This window comes from Carassius gibelio, chromosome B23 (assembly GCF_023724105.1).
Source record: "Carassius gibelio isolate Cgi1373 ecotype wild population from Czech Republic chromosome B23, carGib1.2-hapl.c, whole genome shotgun sequence".
Lineage (NCBI taxonomy): Eukaryota > Metazoa > Chordata > Actinopteri > Cypriniformes > Cyprinidae > Carassius > Carassius gibelio.
In genome coordinates, this window is record NC_068418.1 from 19,580,697 (window position 1) to 19,601,283 (window position 20,587).

Below are 20,587 nucleotides of genomic sequence, written 5' to 3' on the forward strand. Positions count from 1 at the left end.
AGTGATGTGCTGGTTTTATATATGATGCAATAATATGATGGCAAATCAAAATTAAAATATTAACCTTTTATTTGAGATATTCTTTTTAGCTATTTGTCTCAGTAGATGGTTTTAAACTTTATACTGACACGTAGGCCTACTGGAGTAAAAATATTTTGTTTACTGATAATACACTCATCCATATAATATAAATTAGTAAAACAATATAGGCCTGTATATATCTGAATAACTTGCATGACTGGCTGGTCATGTGATGCCAACATGGTGGCTATCACGAGGAGTGACCTCATAAAACAGCTGATACATAGACGAATTAAAAGTGCTGTTGTGTAGACCTACCTTTAACATGTGATACTCGTATTGTTTTTGACAATACATTTGAGCCATTATAAGCTATTTTAACTGATTTAGGCAATTTAATCTGTGGACACAGACTGAACTCAACATAGTTGGTTGATATGATCGAGAAGGTACATGTTTAAGATTTGAAAGGGAAAAAAAATCTATCCCTTGACTCTTTACTCTTTATATACTCTTTATGTGTTTGTGTGTGCTGGAACCAGATTCCAGTACTGGTTAAGGTTATTAAACAAGTCTGAGCACAGTTAAGGTAAAGCGAATATTTGTGTTCTAGGCTCAGCCTCCTCTGATGTAAGTCGGTAAGGGGTGGGTGCGCCTACAGGAGGCATCACATTTACTCAGTGACTTCTCATATCCGTGTGCTGTTGCTTGGACAGATAGCATTCGAGTTTTCACTCTACAGGTTTCCTGAACGCTTGACATTTTGACAGAGGTAATGTTTTGTTTTTATTTCATTGCGATGTTTTTTTTCGACGGGCGCGCGACATTCTCCTATTCAACGTGTAATTTAAAGGAACTTTTTCGAGCGAACTCGAGATTTAAGCGAATGTGTCTAACTTTCTCTTCGCTCATACGGTACCCTCGTTGTTTGCTATCTTAAGTAATTGGTTTTAACTGGAAATAGTCGAAATTGCAGGCGGGGTGTAATTTAATTAAGGCAGTCAATAGTCGCATTGTTTCCTCTCCTTTGCGGTCGTCTTGTGTCGTAGCTTGAATTAAAAATCTTTTCTGAGGGCCTATAATTCTTCACAACTTTAGACATATTGGTGTGTTTAAAAAAATACGAAACCTGTGTTTTATCAGATTTAAAATACCACATTGTAAAGCCTTCTAAAGTTAAGGATTTGGTTAAAAAAATAAGGCGTTTGTATAACAAGAGGAACAGGATTATCAGTAAAAAATAAATAGCCGTTGAGCCTCGTCATACTTGGAAACTTTATTTACAATTGGCTTACCGACTCAGTTAAAGATAGTGTAACGTTAGCTTTTAAAGTCAAATTTGACTGTAAACATTCACAATATATTTAAAACGTCAAACTAAACCGTGTTGACTGTTAATCTCGTTACTGCAGTAGATGAGGTAATTTCTCACGGTTTTACTTCGCTCCTTGTTTAAAATATGCTAACATTTTTAACATTTCTAAAGTTACATTTTACTAGATTAATTTCCTTTTTGGTCTGGTTAAAGAGAATGATGACCATTATTATATAAGGCCTTATTAGGGTCCAAAACCCACATTTTACTACTTTATTCGTGCATTTTATTTTGACATTTTGTTCGGCACATCTTTCACAAAAATATTTGTACCTTTTATATATAATAATAATAATAACGTCCTTAATCTTGTTTGTATCTTGAGTTACAGTCCAATGATACTTTCTTCTGTAAGAACTAACATCACACACTGAATGAGACATAAGCCACTCAGAAAAATGATTTTGGAGTTATTTCTAGTAATTTTGTGATGCAAGTCATGAGGTCAAGCGTAATATGTCCATCATGGATAATCTTTTTAGGAAAGAATCTGATTTATTTATTTTTAAAAGGTTATAGTCATCACAGTTGTATAGTTTGTTTCAGTCATAGCTTAGTGCTGTATCTCTTTGTAGTATTTCACATCTTTACATCTTTTGCCCTTTGACATTTAGTTTCTTGTCATTTTTATGGTTTTTTTCAGTTACCTGAAAAGGATATTTGACTTTCAGTAATATACAGTTAATTATTAGCCTCATTTAGTTAATGTCAGTATACTGACCTATGAATAGTTTCTGTATTTTTAACCTTGCAGGTATTAAGGGCAGTGGGAGTGGTCATTTACTTTCTTCTTTGTGCTTTTACCTTTATTTTTACACAGGAATTCATTAAAAAGCACCATGGCTGTAGAAGGAGGCGCAAAATGCATCAAATACCTGCTCTTTTTCTTTAATTTCATCTTCTGGGTGAGTAACAAATAATATTTGTATTATTTCACTAGGGCATGTGTTATAACTGCTGACCCATTTTCCTGAATTATCCTTGTTTTATTGCATATTATCTGCAGGCTTTATTGTGAAAGACTTATACGAAGCGCTTTCCTAACCCTCACTTTTTACAATTCATGCTGCTTCATGCTGACTTTAGTTTAGCGAGTGGCTTTGATGTAAAAAGGAGATATAAAATAGACAGTTTTTTCTTTACTTCTCATAAGTCTTGTGGTATTTCACAATTTCCCCTCCCCCTCTCAAGACCTCAAAATGATCTTTTGAGTGTTCGTAGTATCTATGACACAGTTTTGTCAGTCAAGTAGTATAGTGGAGTAAAAAAAAAAAATCCCTCTTCTCGTGACTCAGAGTGGAAAGCCAAAAACTTTCACAACATTCAGGATTATGTATTTCCTGGCTTTGTCAGATGACAGGAATACAGTCGATTAGTGTTGGCTTTCAAAGACCAATCACTCATGTGCACGGGTGTTTACTCAGGAACTGGGCAAACCTTCATAAAGCTAACGAGAATGTTGTGGTGAACTCCATTTTATTTTAATTACCGTTTTAACCTGTAGAGTGCCACAACCATTTTCAAGGGCTAAAATTAAAGTATGCTTAATGCAGAAATGTGGTTTTGTTGTTAACACATTTCGCTGTTCGTTGACTTCTGGGGATTAAAGTGTTTATGGCTGTCCTTCAGCAGCTCGCTGATAACGCAGACTTCCTTTCAGGTCATGGAAAATAGCACTCACTTCATCCCAGCTAGTTTGTTTGATCACGCAAAGCACTACTTTCTCATGCATTCATCTTGTGCTGTTGGTGTTGACATTGTTTGGTGTCTAAGCCTTCCCTGGTGTAAATGTGCACACCACGCACTCTGTTTAAAGTGTAACCAGAGCATTTAGTGGTATGTTTTCCAAAAGAAAAAAACATTCTTGCATGTACTGCACACTAGCCTTCAAATTGAAAACATAGTTGCAAATGGCCATTTACTTGTATGAGATGACAGCTTTTTTTTTCTTGCTTTTTTTTTAACACGTACTCCGATGGGGATGTACACCAGACCATAAGCTCATTTTAACACCCATATCTTCTAGGCTTCCTGTTGTCAGAACAAGCACACTGAAATTAGTTTCTGTTAGTTTCTGTGCACTAGGACACATTTAATTTCCTAAACTACATTTGAGTATTATGATGTATATAATAATGGGAAGGAATTATTTAGATATCTGCCTTGCTGTTACTACTCTGTTGACCGTTCTGAGCACTTTCTGGGATACACCTCATCTTATTTTTATTTTTATTAGAAGTCATTTTTTGTTATATTCTGGTATACCCCACAGTACTTGTACTACTATCGGTTTACTACGAAAATTTACTCGCCTTTTGTAATTTAACTGATTTGTGACACAGAAACATTTGATTAGTTAAACAATCAAAATAAATAAGAGAAATGTTGTAAAAACTGTCCACAATCACAAAGAACGAAAAGAAAAGAAAGTTTAAAAACAGTATGTGTGGTATTTAGGTGATTTCCAAGGGACTATTCATTGGACATTGTCACTTCGAAATTCTCAACTGTAATGTTAGAAAATACAACAAAGGATTGTTACATTTTTATTAAACTACAATGAAACCGTTCCATTTCTGTTATTTTTAACCAAACATTTAGCCATTAACACTTTCAATGATTTTGAGAATTAAAGGTGCGTTTGCTTTTCTAGTTCTTTTGAACTAGAAACAAAAAATAAAATACAGGAAAAACTACTCTGTGGAGTTTTGTCCTGGGAATTTAATAGTCTCTCTTCTCATTGAAAGCAAGAGAAATTGAAAAGTTCAGTCTCAGTCATGTGATTGATCTTCCTATTTGTGACGGCATCATGTGACTTTCCCCATATGAGTATCAACGATCATCTGTTGACGCATTCAGAAAAAAAAAAGCCAAATGCCAACTGGAATATGTGCTGATAATAGCCAATTAAACACCACTCCTTATTTGGGACATTGTCATGTGTTTCTTTATGTAATAATAGACACTCCTGGCAATTTCAACGTATATCTTTATTTTACTCAGCAGGATTTATCCTCCTGTTGTTTCCTCTGTCAGTTTCGTTCAGGTACCTGCTGCTACTTATTACCCTCAAATATTTACTCTGGTGTTGCTTTGTATGTTAGCTGCTTCGGTATAATCATAAAAGTTGATCTGGGTTGTTGACTTGCTGTGGGACACCCATACAGCTTTCATTTGTACAGCCGACATGTACCTATTACTGAACATCCTTTACACTTTGCTCAGCTGTGCCGATAAGTCCTACTTTACTTAAGAGACATTTACACAGTACTTTATCTGTGTGATAATGATAGTGCGTAGCTAATTTCCTGATTACTGACAAACTTAATAGCATGATGAATTTTTCAGGGCCATCACCGATGGCAAATTAATGTACTGAAATTTGCAGACTCTCCTAGTTCTTATAACTTACCCACACCTAGGTAAAACTCCTATTCCTACACTTATTCCTAGTTGATATTAATTAGTAAATTGAAAAGATAGGGTTACTCTTTATTTTAAAGTGTCCTTGTTAAAGTGTAATTATGCATTTAAATACTCAGTAATATTAATTAACTACATGCATTTACTATATGGTTTGGATTAGGGTTTGGCTCGGGGTTATTTCATGCAATTGTACATCATTTATTGTTATTATAATAGTAAGTACATGTAACGTGTAACAAGGGCACCTTAAAGTTGTTACCAAATATGGTTAAATCCTAAAATAGTCTCAGATCAGAATTTAATAAAAACTTTTATTTCATTTTGACCCTTTAGGATAATTTAAGAAGGCAAACACATGACATGTGGCTTCTTTTTTTAGGTTCCAGTTCCTCTTATTTGAGTCTCTTTTTCCTTGTTTCAAATATGACTGTTTTTTTTTTTTTTTTTTTACAACAAGTGACCACAACAAGTTGTAAGTTAATTGAAGGTCAATGTCAGTTTAAATACAGAATAACTAAATTATTATAGAGGAGTCTTATAAAGTCACTGTTTTTCACACTTCCTCTCTCTGTCTCTTATCTCTAGATATGTGGCCTGGCCTTAATAGTTGTGGGGGTGATGGCAAAAGTTTCTATCAACACCACGGCCTTCCTCAAAGGATACTCCGGGTCTCCTCTAGTGATCATAATTGTGGGAGTCATCATCTTCTTCATTGCATTCTTTGGCTGCTGTGGTGCCTGGAAGGAGAATCAGTGCATGGTCACAATGGTAAGAATGTGTGATGAAAATATTAATGTTCTAGTGCATATAAAGAGGTTCGGGGTAAGTAAGTGTCATTTAATGGGTAGGGTTGCTTCAGCTGTTTGCACTAGGGCTACCATTTATTCATAATGTTTCGGTATTAGATTTCAAGCTCATAGTAAACAAAGGCCTAGTCACCATGTATGACATGACATTTATCTTTATTGAGAATCCAGTAAGCAGCTTTCAAATTTGTAATAAAATAGTGCTTTTAATTGTTAGGTTTGTTTTGATCTTATTTTAGCCGATGCAGAAGTCCGCTGTCATAAATGTCAGTTGCTATAATACACACATTTATATTTCCACATTTTGCCAGATTTTAATATAAAAAAATAAAAAATGATTTTTACAAGTTGTGGATTAGTGTGGTTTTAATATTTTTCTAATGCAAGTATTTTATTATGTCATACGTTTAAATAAGTAAATAGATTAACATTGAAGATTTGGGAAATGTATTTAAAATTGTGTATCAATGGACAAATTGGGAAATAAGACAGAAAATATAAATGAATGATAAAATATGGCATGTACTGGGGTAGTAGACAATGTAACATGTGAATGTATACAAGTGTACTTGTTGTGAACATATACTGTTGACTGACTGAAATGTGAAGTTTATATGTGTGGTTAAGTTTACTGGTGAAGCACACTAATATGAAAGTCCACTTTTACTCGGCCAAGCTGTGAAACTGACGTCATCAGAGAAGGAATGCCATCCCAGAGAGGAAGCAAATGTTCAGATTTTGATTAAAGATTACCAAGACAAAAAAGTTTTTCCCCAGTAGATTAACTTGCATGGATAAATTGTTCACCTAAAGACTAGTGATGTGTGCTAACACAGTAAATTGTAATTTAATAGAGACTTTAAGTATTGCCCAAGTAAACTGGTATATATTTACGCTACATCCAGGCTGTATTTCCACTAACTTGCTGCCAGCTGATGATATTTATTTTATACCGTCTGCTGTAAAGCAGCAGCACGTCTGTGTTGACATGGTCAACACATGGCCAACAGGTCAAACCAGATTTCCTTTTTATAAAACACTTATTTTGAAGAATAGATGTGTATGTGAATATTTGACTAAAATGGAAATCAATAAACTGGTGCCTCAGAATGTGCTACTGTGTTCCCTACACATATACAGTAGCACGGCTCTTACCAGCTCTCAATGAAATCATTCAAATCTTTTAAATGCTATTCATTCACCTTTATCATTAAGCCCTTCTTTATTTATTCTCTTCTAGTTTGCTGTTATTCTCTCCCTCATCGTCATCGTTGAAATCGGAGCTGCCATCGCTGGATATGTCTTGCGTGGGAATGTGAGCACTCTTCTCACTGGCACTTCATTTTTATTCATCCTAGTTTCCTAGTACCATTTAGCTCATAATAATTTGTCTTTCTCCGCAGCTGACTGATCTCCTGAATAAAGGTTTTGACAGCATGATTGCAGGATACAACGAAACGGAAAACCGTGAAGCCATGGATGGTATACAGAGAGATGTTAGTGAACCCAAACATCTCACATTTTGGATGTCTGTCTTGATTTCCACTTTCACATGCATGCAACAGTGTCCTTTGAGTTTCTCCCATTTTGTTTGCCCAGTGCCACCTGTTGACAGTAAACTGACATCCTGCTTCCTCTTATTTACATTTAGTCATCTAGAAGAAGCTTTTATCCGAAAGTGACTCACAGATGAGAACAATGGAAGCAATTAAAATCAACAAAAGGGCAATGATATGCAAGTGCTATAATAAGTCTAAGTTAGCTTAATGCAGTTCTGCAAGTTTTTTTATTATATAATAAAAAGAAAACCGATAGAATAGTAAAAGAATAGAGCAAGCTATTGTTAAAGACTTTTTTTTTTGTTTTTGTTAAATTGTATAATAAAAAAAAGAAAACCAATTGAATACAAAAAGATTAGAGAAGATATGCTGTTGTTAGTCTTGTGCTGTTATGTGGCTAAAATTCACTTTTAGACTCTGTGCTTTCTTTCTGAAATCTGAATGACTTATTTTTATTTTACACACATACACACGCATACATATACATTTACAAAAAGACCATTTAAATATGTATGAATTTGTAATGTCTTGTAGTTAAAGTGCTGTGGAAGAAACTCCTCCAGTGATTGGATGAACTCAAAATTCTTGCCTGCCAATTCAGTCCCAGATTCCTGCTGTAAAAACATCACTAAGGATTGTGGTAAAGGAGCTCTCCAACAAACCACTAAAATCAACACTGACGTAAGAAACTTTTTTTTAAGTGCACTAAGGTTATCTCTTCTGTACTGTGGTATTTTTACAAAGAAAATCTACAAAGAAAAATCTACAAAAATCTACTAAGATTGTCTGTGTCCTCTTAGCTTTTAAATTTCAAACTTAAAAAAAAGACTGGTAGAAATTGTTTATTGGAGAGGATTTGTGGGATGTCTGTAAGCACTTAGATTTCGGTTTTGTGTTTGTTTAACACAGGGATGTCAGCCCATTTTGGACAAAGTTCTGAAGCAAAATATCCTGTGGATCGCTGTGGCAGCTCTGGTCATTGCCTTTGTGCAGGTAAGACCTGAAAGATTGTTATTTTCTATTACACGCACATCAAAACTTTAAAGCAAACTCCCCTTTCTCATACAACAACCATTTTGTTTTTTTGTAGATCTCGGGCATTGTGTTGGCCTGCATTCTGATGCGAGCCATCCGCAGCGGCTATGAAGTCATGTGATCACATCTAGTTACATAACTTCCCCCATATTAGCATATCACTTAAAGCTCTTAGAGACTGTTCAGGTGTTTTGAAAACTATATAAATGCCAGTTATTTTCCCCCTTGCTGTGTAAGTTGACAGTACTCATTTTCTTTGAGAATGAAATCTCTATGACGTCTACGCTTCTGTGACTAATCCTGTCAAGTCTGTCTGTCTGATTGACTGATTTATACTTTAGACAGTTGGTTTTAAACTTGGATCTTTACTGCAGTGACATTCCTTTGGGTTACACGACAACAATCATTTATTACTGATATGGAAAATTTTATACATTTATAGAACATTGGTGTCAAAATAGAAAGAATAAAATGTTCTAAACAAGTTTGTCATTGTCTTAAATATAATGAACTTAAATATTTAGTTATTTCAGCTTATTACTGTGTGTTCTGGTAAATCAGTGCTACCTTGATAAAGGATGCAAACAGAGACCATTAAGTTTGACGTCTTTTAATAGAAGTTGCAATATTTTCATACTGCACTGACTATGTGTTCTGACTAACATTGAACCAAACAGCATTGTCTCTTTATATAAAAACAAAATAAAGCAACACATTTGGCAACATGTAAAGATAACTGCATGAACTGCACCTCTTTTGTACCTGTGTTTAAGTAAAAGGCACCTGCTAAAAGGCTGAATAAGAAGATCAAGTTATTTCAGAACTTGACAAGACTCATTTAGCATAACATAAATGCTATGACCAAACAGCCCAGTGCTCACAGGAAACCGCTTCTTATTGGATAGGACAAGAACAAGGCGCAATATTGTTCATGTAGTCTTTAGAATTCAAAAATAAATAAATGTAATTAAAATAAGTATATGCTGCATTATAGAACATAGCTTAATAATATATTAAGGAATTCACTTTATCTCCAGTATTTTTAAAGGCTGTAAACCTCTTTTCAGTTTGGACAACAGATTTAAAACATAAAAAATGGGTTTCTATAATAAAACATTTTAAACCATCTTGAGCAAGAAACTAGAAAAATGAATGTGATACTTGTCAGTGCAGGTTTTAAACAAAGGTACAAAATGCAATTCACAAATGACTGTGCATGAACAACTGTTGTTAATAGAATAAATATTCAGAATGAAAATGTTCAATATAAGACCTGAATGGATGCATTAAGCAGATGTTCAGTGTGCTTTTGGTCTCAGATGTGGTTAGAACCTCTCCTAGTGTAAATGTACGTCATTAATTACACACCCTGTCTATATGCGGAAAAAATTTAATTATGAAATTAGAAAAATTCAAGAATTCCAATTACATCTTCCAATGACCATGTCCCTCCTATCTGTTCCTTACTGAAGTAAACTAAATTGGATACATCTCCAAGAAAAGCTTTTAAAGAATGACAACCCCTTTTAAAGAATAATTCCTACAAAAAACAAAACAAAAAAATAATAATAATTTCTTCATTTTGAAATTAATGTGCGACTAAGGCAAAAGACTTAAGGTAAAAAAAGCTTGTGTTGCACGGTTTGGATTTGCATACACAAGTCTGTTTGCTCCCACGGTGTTTTGCCTTTGGGTGTGGTGGTGGATGATCAGGGCCTGACGTTTTGAAGATAAGTCACTTACTTCCTCCACAGGTCAGTGTCGTGGGTGTTTAGGGAAGTTCACAGTTAGCAACACCATACAGTGCAGATAGAGGGAGGTCTCAGACTCTGGTCAAACAAGAAGGAAACGAAAAACCACAGTGAATGTGCAACACCGTAACTGTCAAGTCTGTTTCAAAAGCACAACAGTTGTTTCTTCTGTGCTATTTGTTCATGCTATTCAACACAAAAACCTACTGACCAATTAAGAAACATTCAGGGTATTTTAAAAGAAATCTTTAGAATACATCTATGCAAAAAAGCAATTACTTTTGGTTCATTCATGACAATGCACTCAGTTGTACACTAGACATTTTGTAATGTCTACAGCGATTTTGCAGAATGCTGCAAATGAAATGTTATGTTTAAAAATCTATTTAAGGCATCATCTAATTAAATGTGCACTCATTTGCATATATTTCTAGAACAGAATTCTGAACCCTGGTAAAGCGATCTTAAAAATGATTATTTAACATTAAATATAAATGTTTTTCACTAAGGGGATTTTGGACATCTGTTTTTATCACTCCATAAATCAGAAAATGATTTTAGTAAGAAAATGTTGTACAAAAGCAGACAATAATATATTGTATAAATAAACCCTTCTGAAAAAAAAAAACTTCAGAATGTAGATAGCAATAAAACTGTAAAGTTTAGTGTATGTGAGCTCGATTGAATTGGAGATTTATGAAAAAAAAGCCTTTAAAGCACTGGGCATTGTAATTGAAATAAACTTTCAATAATGTAACAAAAACAAGAGTTGAGAAAATAATGTTACATTCATGTAAAAGCGGTTACCTGTTTTGTTTTTTTGTCATGTACAAATTAAAGTTACAAACAATAATTCCTGCTCTGAAGACGAGAATGGTTCAGAGTAAAGCATCCAGTTTTTCATATGCACCATAAAAGTAGCATGCTAGTATGCTATTCAGAACATAGCCTTGAACTTATGGCTTGTGTACCTTTGAGGTGTGTTGAGAACTGCAACCACTGTGTGAGCCATTCCTTGCACTGTCCTGAACTCAGGCGGTCTGGATTCAGTCCTCTCACGTAACATGCCTAGGAGATGTGAAGTAAAAGTGTTCTTCAAAAATCACAAAAAAAAGGCTGCTAACAGAATGCAAAAGCCAAATAAGGAGTGACCTCTGACCTCTCTGAGCTCTGTGTCGTTTAACTGATGCAAGCCTAATCGAACAATAGCACGGTCAAGCTGCATGAGTTCAAAAGCATGGCTGTTCAAACGTCGACCAATCCAGAAGCCTGGGAGGCGGGGCGTCAGGAAGAGCAATGCACAGAGGTGTCTCTGCAAATACATTTTAAACAAGACTTAAGTACATTTGAAGTGAAGTTCACTGTTAAACTAGCCAATTATTTGGAGCTCACCATCTGATCTGCATACATACTCCTGATACCCAAGGGAGGTCCAGAGAACAAAGTTCTCACTGCATGGACATCAGACACCACAGGATGGACTCCACTTCGGACCTGCAGACACACATTTATAATAATTAAACGGTCCAAATCTGAATAAAATAACCAACTAAATGACTGTGATTTTACACATATGTAAAATAATGAATTAGCTCAGGCTACCTTACTGCAGAGCTCTGAAAGACGGCTTCTGAGTCGGCTGTCTTGGACCGATGTTGATGTGCTCTCCATCCCTTTGATGATAGCCCAGTGGTGCTGGGCTCTCTGGGCATGATACACCCCCTGAAACTCCACCAGCTGCTGTGGGGTCCAGAAGTGCCGGATCAGAAGCTGACGAGGATAGAGGTACCTAGAGGATGATGCATGTGATTAGCCAAGCACAAGACAGAGGAAAAAACACCCCTCACCCCATTTAAAAAAATAATAATAATAATAATTAATATTCAAAATAATTTTTACTTACATTTAGAAATTACTCAAAGAGATATATTAGTACTACAAACAAATTACTGTGCTGTAAAATAAAAAGCTGAGTATATAACAAACTATTAATGAAAACAGTATTTCAATTGTGAAAATTTTAATCAGTAAAGAAATATTACTATGAAAATAATACTAATGTACTGTAAAATACAAAATATTTGATAACGACAATAAAGTTATAATTATTCAGTGTTTACTATTATTAAAACTTTAAACAATAAATTAAACAAATAAATTATGACGTTAAAACTGCAATAATACCATTAAACTGCAAAATAAAGAGTATTAATAATAACAAATTATTATTTCATATTAAAAATATTTAAATAGTCTATTTTTATTTAAAAATTACATTTTACCAATTAAATACATTACTTTTGCAAAAATATTATTGTAACATAGCTAAGTATTAATAATAATATTAATAATAATATATAATAATAATACATTTTTATTATTAATGTGAAATGCATCAATTTTTCACTCAGATTGCCAATTAATGTGGGCCATAACGTCTCAGGTCAAAAATGTGTATAAATATGGAAAAAATCACATTCTTATGGGTGGAAGTATTGCTGGATAAATTAATGGAAGAGTAACAGATAATAAGGGAGACATTCAATATTCAATCAGTTTCATAGAAGCAAAAATACTTCAGAATTGCTAGAAAGACTAAACACTGAATAATCAGTAAGTAAGATGCTAAATACTCACATAAGGATGAAGACCAGATAGTTGGCAAAAGGAGGTATTGATATGATGACCAATGGAATGGCTTTGATTAAGTCCTTGCGGAGCTGAAATCAACACACAAAATAAAAAATTATAATTGAATACAACTTATAACAGCAATATATCCCATAATTGTCTGCTTGAGTGATTTACTCGCCTGCCTGACTTTCTCCATGTCACGGTAAGGCAAGTTCTGGTGCTCTATTCTTTCACTGAGCATGCGGGCTACGATTCTTCTCACTTCTTTACCATCTTGAAACAGGAGCCGGAAACCTTTATAGAAAATTATAAAACCAATATCATAACATATTTGCCAGAGATGGTTTCAGGATAAAAAAACAACAGTAATTATTTTAAATATTTCTTATTCACTCTGACCTTTCATAAAAGTGTGATAAATGACGTAAAATCTTGGAAAGCGACGTTGCAGGAATCTTTCATATTTCTCATTGGCCCATTTCAGACCGGACACAACGCTTCGACCAATCCCGTGCCTGGCTTGTGAAGGCGAGTAGTGTCTAACGAACCACAAACTACTACACAGACAGACATAAACAAGCAAATAAATAAATAAAAGATGTTGTGTGATGTCACAGGGCAGGGCATGGTCTGTAGTTCCTGATGAACCCAATGCAATTTTTTCTTTGGCCAACAACTAAAAGGATGATAGACAATGAGAAATATTTATCTTGGCCCCATTTGTCCTATTTATTCTGAAACATCATCATCAGTATCATTTTATAACGAGTTTATATCCAAAAACCCCTCGCTGTGTGGTATGAAAACCACCGCCTACATGTGATCGATCATTCCGAACTGATTATAAACAGTACCTGGGTTTTGTGGGGGCCAGACTGGGTGTGCAGAGACTTGCTTTAACCCCGACAGGTCGTTTTCCGTACAGTAAGATCAATGAAGCCCCGCGGCATACACCTCTACAGGACAGCGCCATCTTGGACTGAGCAGCTGACAGTTCGACGTGGGCGTGTCTTCAGGGAATGGAATGCGGGCGCGGCTCTGTGATTGGCTCCTTTAATAACCGCAAATATTGTAACAAACGCGCGCCAGGTTTTTTTGCGTAGATGGATACCGTTCTTGGCTCAAGAAAATAAAAAAGTAAATATATGTATGCATTATAGATTAATGATCCCTCATGTTTTGTTGGCTGAAGCCTCAGAATAGTCTGTTTTGATGTTTAGATGTTTAATCTAGTTCAATATCATTATTTTTTATTTGTATTATTGTTTTATATATACAAAGCCGTTTTGCTAGTTATTGTTTGTTTCTTGTCTGTATTTAGAAAGTGTTTACCGTGGTATATATTTATGATAATACACAATAATGACGTCACGTGATATTCCACGGCTATGCTCTCAATGATTGAAGTCAGCAGAAGGTGTGGGGAGCACGCGAGTACCTCACGACCACAAAAGACAATTTGTAGGTGTTCTGACAAGATAATGCCATTTAAAGAAATTACAAAACATCCCACGTCAAGTTATGATTTTAAAAGAAAACTTGCAAATGTTTTTGATTGAAATTCCTTGACTTTTGGCCTACGTCGGCCTCCCTTCTTTCAATTGTTTTGTCCATCTTGTTTAAAACACGCTTCTTTTCTAATCAGCATTGTGTGTGTTTTGAAGTTTGGTTTGTTTTTAAACTGGGCTTTTTTTTAGGGTGACATTTTTATCGAAGTGAACAGAGCACGCAAGGCCGAGCAAACCTCTCCAGAAGGAAGCAAGCAAGCAAGCATGGCCACCTATAGATTCGGGAGTAGTGTCGGCCCGTCTGGAGTAAACTCTGAAAATCAACAGCAAGGCTGGAATGAAGAGACCGGTAATTCAGCATACCGGTTTCTACTGGCCTTACACTTTTTAAGTCACAAAACGCGTGTTGTTTAAACCAGCTGCGAGTTTAATGATGGCGCCTCTTGTTTCCACAGGCTCTGGTGAAGACGCTGATGACGCCAGTGACCCCAACAGGATTGTGCAGTGCCCATATGACAAAAACCATCAGATCAGAGCTTCTCGTTTCCCTTTTCATGTTCTCAAGTGCAGGAAGGTAGGTTATGGCAGAGGGAACCTTTTCCATGTGCTAATATCTCATGTAATATTTACTGAAATTTTAAAAAACACAGTGTACTTTGGCATTGGTGGAATGAGAACTTTATCTGTAAACCTCCATCTGTTCCAGAACCACCCCAAACTGGTCGGTGAACTGAAGACCTGCCCCTTCAATGCCAGGCATTTGATTCCCAAGCATGAGTTGTCTCATCACATCGCAAACTGTGAAGACAAGAGGACACTAAATGCTGAAGATGGTTAGTGTCACACATTTGAACATGGGCTGTAACTGTGTACATTTTACTGTACTTTCATGTGTTATTTGTTAGTTTAAGTTATAAACTAGTGAAATCAAAAGGAAGACTTTGTGTGTGTGTTTCTTTTTTTTTTAAGGAAATGTAGAGCTGCTGGAGAAGTTTCAGGTGCCTGTTAACACCTGGACAAACCCTTCCCCTAACGAGGACTGGGAAACAGGTCTGTGACATGTTGATTGCATGCCTTTTTAGTTTTTGTTTACGTAAACTAGGCTTCTGCTATGGAAGCATATGGGTAGCATTATTCAATTTGGGATGTAATATGCAAAATGACAATGCAATATGTAAAATGGCAATGCATTTCTGTATTTACATTTACATTTTCCAATACATCTGTGCAACGTTTGGTGCAAAATGAAAATGAAAATTAAATTACATAATTTTAATTTGCCATTTACTACACCAGTTTTAAAATGTAAAATGAATATTAATTTTAACGCTTTATAAGTTGCAAAATTAAAATGAAAATGTATTACAGAATTGATTAGATATGTCTAACATGTTAAAGCAAAAACTGTGGCAAAATGATCATTTAAATGCTATTTTTCTTAATTGCATTAACACTCACAGTCAAGACACTTACGATTGCATTTTCATTCGGTGTCCCGCAATGAATGTAGCAAAACTCAATGTGCACATTGAAAATGCATTCCGAGCCGATCACGTGTCCCCGCCAGAGACTCAAGTCTCAAGAAGAGGATTCAATCAAGTGAGACAACATGGACAAGACAGTTGGTCCGTGTATGTTTTGATCATTTCGGTTTATGGCTTCAATATTTCATTCGGACTTGTGGGCGGAGCTGAAACGCTGCTTTCATCTGATTGGTCGAATCGGATCGGTTTTCATCTGACAGCCTTCAGCTGAAATGTCTGAAACTACACTCACTGTTAATTAGCATAATATTTGAATCAGATGTAGCTGGGCACATAATTCGTGCTGCTGAGACCTGCAAATTATTTCTAAGTTGTAGTATTGTATGAATATTGTCCCACTGATAAAAACAGTGCAAATAGTTCTGTCCCTTTGGATAACAGTAAAGTGGAAATAAATATAGTTAAATTTATGAAATAAAATTAAATAGGATTTTTTGGGAAGGTAAGTCTGGCCAGTTATACAAGCAACACGAGTCGGACGAGTCTAAAGATATGAGCTGAATTGGGTGAAGCATTAAAGTTCTAGTCTGTGTCAATTACTCTCATAATAAATAATAATAATAATGTTAACTGTATTTTTCGGTATAAGTTGCATCAGTCCAAAAATACGTCATGACGAGGAAAAAAACATAAGTCGCACTGGACTATATGTCACATTTATTCAAGACCAAGAGAAAACATTACCGTCTACAGCCGCGAGAGGGCGCTCTGGGGTAGGCTACAGGAGCACTGAGCAGCATAGAGCTAATTTTACTATTTTTATTTAGAAATGTAACTATATTCATTTTTACAATTATTTATTAATGTCACACACACACATACCTAGTGCCTTATGACTTAAAAGATGAGAGTGGTAAATGTTACAGACATGGAACTGTTCAGTCTATTATTGATTTTAATTTCCACTTCACTGTTATCCAAAGGGACAGAACTATTTGCACTGTATTTATCAGTGGGACAATATTCATACAATACTACAACCTAGTAATAATTTGCAGGTCTCAGCAGCACGAATTTGCCCAGCTACATCTGATTAAAATATTATGCTAATTAACAGTGAGCGTAGTTTCAGACATTTCAGTGCTTCACTCGCACTGACTCTTATTCTGCCTGAAAGAATGACAAGACCGAGCTGAAGGCTGTCAGATGAAAACCGATCCGATTCGACCAATCAGATGAAAGCAGCGTTTCAGCTCCGCCCACAAGTCCGAATGAAATATTGAAGCCATAAACCGAAATGATCAAAACATACACGGACCAACTGTCTTGTCCATGTTGTCTCACTTGATTGAATCCTCTTCCTGAGACTTGAGTCTCTGACCGTCTGTAAGCCCTGCCTTGTTCACACAATGATTGACGTGGCGCGAGGGCGGGGACACGTGATCGGCTCGGAATGCATTTTCAATGTGCACATTGAATTTTGCTACATTCATTGCGGGACACCGAATGAAAATGCAATCGTAAGTGTCTTGACTGTGAGTGTTAATGCAATTAAGAAAAATAGCATTTAAATGATCATTTTGCCACAGTTTTTGCTTGAAAATGTATTACAGAAATGATTAGATATGTCTAACATGTTAATTTTAATTTTGCAACTTATAAAGCGTTAAAATTAATATTCATTTTACATTTTAAAACTGGTGTAGTAAATGGCAAATGAAAATTATGTAATTTAATTTTCATTTTCATTTTGCACCAAACGTTGCACAAATGTATTGGAAAATGTAAATGTAAATACAGAAATGCATTGCCATTTTACATATTGCATTGTCATTTTGCATATTACATCCCAAATTGAATAATGCTACCCATATGCTTCCATACTCTGCTGTATATTTACGGTGGATTTGCCTTTTTAAATGTGCATAGTTTCTGGATTCTGTATTTTTGATTTTGACACATGAATAAATCCCTTCTTTCTGGATTTCCTCTTTTTGGCCTGTGATTTACAGAGACTGATGATAATGCTGCTAAGTTTGTCTGGGGCGAATCCAACAATCAGCTTGCCCAAAACAAGTGAGTCCTCATGTTGTTTTCCCAAGACCTTAAAAAAAAAAAACTGACCAGTAAGGCAAACTAGCAGTGTTTCTGAGGATTTCATTTGAGTAAAATAACCTTATAATTGGGTGGTTGCATGTAACCAAGTTTAACCACTAGGGACACTCTTATTTATACCTGTTTTCTGACAAAATATGGCTGACCTTACTCTGATCTTTACTTTACATACATCTGCACTCATGTTTTTGTCAGGCCAGAGCCATCTACCACCATCAGTTTATCCAATGGACTTCGGGCACCACGGACTCTTCCATGGAAACTCTGTAAGCACTGTGATACTTGATTTAACCAGGGGTTTTAGCTTTTAAACAAGTCTGCTCTTCTATTTGTGGATGTTACAAATGCTCCTGTAGATGGCAGCAGCACCTTTGGCTGATTTAAGCAGTCCTTGTGACAGGGGCCAGTTGCATAAACATAGCCACTGTTAAGACAGAACTAGTTTCACAAACTAATAATAGACGAGGTCTTCTCAGATTCACATGGACCAGTCTGCTTTTTTGTAACCAAAAAAAAAGAAGTATGACCCTGTTTTGAAGGGGAAAAAATAATATAACTTGACTATTCCAAACAGTTTATGCTACCTACCCTTGGCTGTGTGTGTGTGTAACAATATTATCGCCATTCTCACTACCTTTCCTCCCTCTTTTTACCAAGGATTTCACCTTTGGATGGACTTCACCGGCTAATATTACTTATTTTATACTTTGAGCCCTGTGTGATTTCTAGCCCAACTTGTTTAAAGTCTGCTTATATTTTAAAGCTTTTCATTTTAAAGTGTTGTGAAGTTTCCCTTTTTCCTATTTTCTACAAGTTAATCTGGTGTAGAGACGCTCCTTATTAAACCAAAGAATAGTGTCATATTTCAAAGAAGTCATCAGTGCCATTCTTTCTGGACCGTTTGCTTTAAACTTTCTTTGCATTTTGTGTAAGTGGTAACCCTTCGTCTTGACTTGTACGATTCATTAAAGATTTCTTTAAATGCAAACCTATTGCTTTTTTTTTTTTTTTTTGAATCCATGCATAATGCCTTGAGCATTTTAAATTAGTGCGTGAACGTTCTGTCCTTTTTTTCCGTTACAGTGGCTGCTTTGAGTCACAGAGATGATGGGCTAGTGTAAGCCATGTGTCAATATGAAAGGAGAATGAGTTAGTCTGGCAGGGCCACAGGTCTGCCCCCTCTTCCTCATCTTCTGTGCCTCGTTTAACCCGCACCGACAGCTGGCAACACCAGCTCTCCCCTGCTAGCTGCACTGACAACAGACATTTACACAAATGACAGGGTGTGTGTGTGTGTGTTTGTGTGTGCACTTGTTTTTGCGTAGGCAGGGCTGATTGTTCGCCCCCTCTGGTGTCTCTGCATCTGTGTGCCTGTTAAACACAGCTGTGTAGCATTTCCTTCAGTGCACTGTTGCTCAGAGGAGCACTTTGCAAGCTTGCTTTCAATTTTTTTTTAACTCCACACACTGGGCATGTGAGCAAGTTAAGTGTAGTGCTGTTGGAGTGTTGTGTGTGTGTTTTTTTTTTTTTCACATGATAGTTAAAATTTAAAGCAGTGTCCTGCAAGATGATGTCCTATACTTAATTTAAGTGTTTATTTTTATAATTTATTTTACTTCATTTAAATGTAAGTATAAAAAGGTTAAAGGATTAATTAAAATGGTGAAATAATGGCCAAGATTCATTATGTAAAAGACTTCTTTTGAAAACTTTGGGATCAGTAAGAATTAATCTTTTTGAGAGAGGTCTCTTATGCTCACCGAAGTTTAATTTTTTTTATTTATTTATTTTTTTTATACAGCAGTATAATGAAATTAAAATTTTAAAATCTAGTATTTAATTTATAATTTAATTATAACCATAACAAATCTGTTTTTAATGTTATGAAGTGGAAGTTATTCCTGTGGTGGCAAATTGTTCTAATATAATTGTATTTTGTGCTCAAGTAATAATTGTGCTGCATAATTCAAAACTTTTACTGAATTTGAATAGATTTTTTAAAAATTTATTTTTTGTTTAAAACAATGTATGTCTTTATGGTCACTTATTTAACTGTATGCATCTGTTGAATAAATGTATATAAAAAAAAAACTCAAGCTTTTGAACAGTAGTGAACTAAAATATAATGGATAATATATTGGATAAAGAACAAAAATAAAAATCTTGAACCGTGCATTTCCTCTCACTATTTCAAGGTTCTGTAATCCAGCTTCATGAATGGTATTTGTGAAATGCTAAAAATAAAATCTTAATGAGACCACAGGATTTTCCTCCCTTAGCTCATTAATATGGGATAGAATATTGCCCCGCTGCTCAATTCTTCAGTCTTAAGCCATAAGTAAACCAGATCTGAATGCAGAGACAAATCCTAGATAACACACAAGACATGCTTCCACGTGACTGACAATAAAGACCCTTCATTTGCACATGATTTTCTTAAATTAGCCAGCATCATACTGTAGTCTCTCACACTCTTCCTTTCGCTCCATGTTTTGTTTTGACAGGAGCGTGTCAGTTCATCATTAGCCATGACATTACTTGTGGAGCTGACTATAGAAATGGGTCACTTGTACCCGTCAGCTATGCTGAAAGAAAAATGTAGCAATGTAGAATTGCTTTTTTGTCTCATTCATACAGATTTTAATGTGGTCGTTAAAAGGCTAAACTAGGATAATAAAATTGGACATGAATGCATCTTTTGGAGCAGGAAGTAGTGTTGTGTATGGTTGTTGTTTGAGTGTTCTCTGCCCTTTCTCTGGATTGCTGTATACACTATTCATGAGGTGCAAATATATTCTGTCCTTCAATTAATTTTCCCCAGAGAGAAATTCTAGCAGCATGTGCTGTGTCTTTCCGTTCTGCCAGCATTTTAC

At 35.4% G+C, this 20,587-nt stretch overlaps 3 protein-coding genes across 7 annotated transcripts; 2 read left to right on the forward strand and 1 right to left on the reverse strand.

Moving 5' to 3' along the window:
- Positions 1 to 327: 327 nt before the first annotated feature.
- cd63 (CD63 molecule) lies at positions 328 to 8,706 on the forward strand. 2 transcript variants are annotated; one of them, XM_052594635.1, is made up of 9 exons: positions 328 to 470; positions 635 to 793; positions 2,217 to 2,301; positions 5,408 to 5,590; positions 6,869 to 6,943; positions 7,032 to 7,124; positions 7,722 to 7,868; positions 8,097 to 8,180; positions 8,278 to 8,706. In XM_052594635.1, the coding sequence occupies exons 3-9, from the start codon at positions 2,236 to 2,238 to the stop codon at positions 8,341 to 8,343; spliced, it is 714 nt and encodes a 237-aa protein (XP_052450595.1). In that variant the 5' UTR covers positions 328 to 470; positions 635 to 793; positions 2,217 to 2,235; the 3' UTR covers positions 8,344 to 8,706. The 2 variants fall into 2 exon arrangements, with proteins under 2 accessions (XP_052450595.1, XP_052450596.1); XM_052594636.1 differs by lacking the exon at positions 635 to 793 and having other exon boundaries at positions 397 to 470.
- A 110-nt stretch (positions 8,707 to 8,816) lies between these two features.
- letmd1 (LETM1 domain containing 1) lies at positions 8,817 to 13,631 on the reverse strand. 3 transcript variants are annotated; one of them, XR_008182663.1, is made up of 10 exons: positions 13,462 to 13,627; positions 13,007 to 13,164; positions 12,786 to 12,901; positions 12,611 to 12,693; positions 11,576 to 11,762; positions 11,366 to 11,467; positions 11,133 to 11,285; positions 10,945 to 11,041; positions 9,880 to 10,051; positions 8,817 to 9,762 (listed from the first exon to the last, which is right to left on the reverse strand). XR_008182663.1 is itself a non-coding variant. In XM_052594624.1 (9 exons), exons 1-9 carry the CDS (start codon positions 13,578 to 13,580, stop codon positions 9,978 to 9,980), a joined length of 1,086 nt encoding a protein of 361 aa, XP_052450584.1. In that variant the 5' UTR covers positions 13,581 to 13,631; the 3' UTR covers positions 8,817 to 9,977. The 3 variants fall into 3 exon arrangements, 2 of the variants coding, with proteins under 2 accessions (XP_052450584.1, XP_052450583.1); XM_052594624.1 differs by having other exon boundaries at positions 8,817 to 10,051; positions 13,007 to 13,161; positions 13,462 to 13,631; XM_052594623.1 differs by having other exon boundaries at positions 8,817 to 10,051.
- Positions 13,632 to 13,923: 292 nt separating this feature from the next.
- zgc:56699 (uncharacterized protein LOC405758 homolog) lies at positions 13,924 to 18,702 on the forward strand. Of its 2 annotated transcripts, none has more exons than XM_052594645.1 (8): positions 13,924 to 14,068; positions 14,305 to 14,464; positions 14,571 to 14,689; positions 14,822 to 14,948; positions 15,085 to 15,165; positions 17,612 to 17,675; positions 17,910 to 17,980; positions 18,372 to 18,702. In XM_052594645.1, coding segments are annotated over exons 2-8 (549 nt in total). In that variant the 5' UTR covers positions 13,924 to 14,068; positions 14,305 to 14,379; the 3' UTR covers positions 18,374 to 18,702. The 2 variants fall into 2 exon arrangements, with proteins under 2 accessions (XP_052450605.1, XP_052450606.1); XM_052594646.1 differs by having other exon boundaries at positions 13,930 to 14,024.
- Positions 18,703 to 20,587: the final 1,885 nt, after the last annotated feature.

Bases quoted from the DNA above. Each gene is read 5' to 3' on its own strand.
- letmd1 (XM_052594623.1), bottom strand. From the start codon at position 13,580: ATGGCGCTGTCCTGTAGAGGTGTATGCCGCGGGGCTTCATTGATCTTA. The intron at 12,902-13,006 runs GTCAGAGTGAAT...TTTTCTATAAAG, and splicing joins TTATCACACTTTTATGAAAG to GTTTCCGGCTCCTGTTTCAA. The intron at 11,468-11,575 runs GTAGCCTGAGCT...GTGTGTCTGCAG, and splicing joins TTTCAGAGCTCTGCAGTAAG to GTCCGAAGTGGAGTCCATCC.
- zgc:56699 (XM_052594645.1), top strand. From the start codon at position 14,380: ATGGCCACCTATAGATTCGGGAGTAGTGTCGGCCCGTCTGGAGTAAAC. The intron at 14,465-14,570 runs GTAATTCAGCAT...TTGTTTCCACAG, and splicing joins AGGCTGGAATGAAGAGACCG to GCTCTGGTGAAGACGCTGAT. The intron at 17,676-17,909 runs GTGAGTCCTCAT...TGTTTTTGTCAG, and splicing joins AATCAGCTTGCCCAAAACAA to GCCAGAGCCATCTACCACCA.
- cd63 (XM_052594635.1), top strand. From the start codon at position 2,236: ATGGCTGTAGAAGGAGGCGCAAAATGCATCAAATACCTGCTCTTTTTC. The intron at 2,302-5,407 runs GTGAGTAACAAA...TCTTATCTCTAG, and splicing joins TCTTTAATTTCATCTTCTGG to ATATGTGGCCTGGCCTTAAT. The intron at 7,869-8,096 runs GTAAGAAACTTT...TGTTTAACACAG, and splicing joins CCACTAAAATCAACACTGAC to GGATGTCAGCCCATTTTGGA.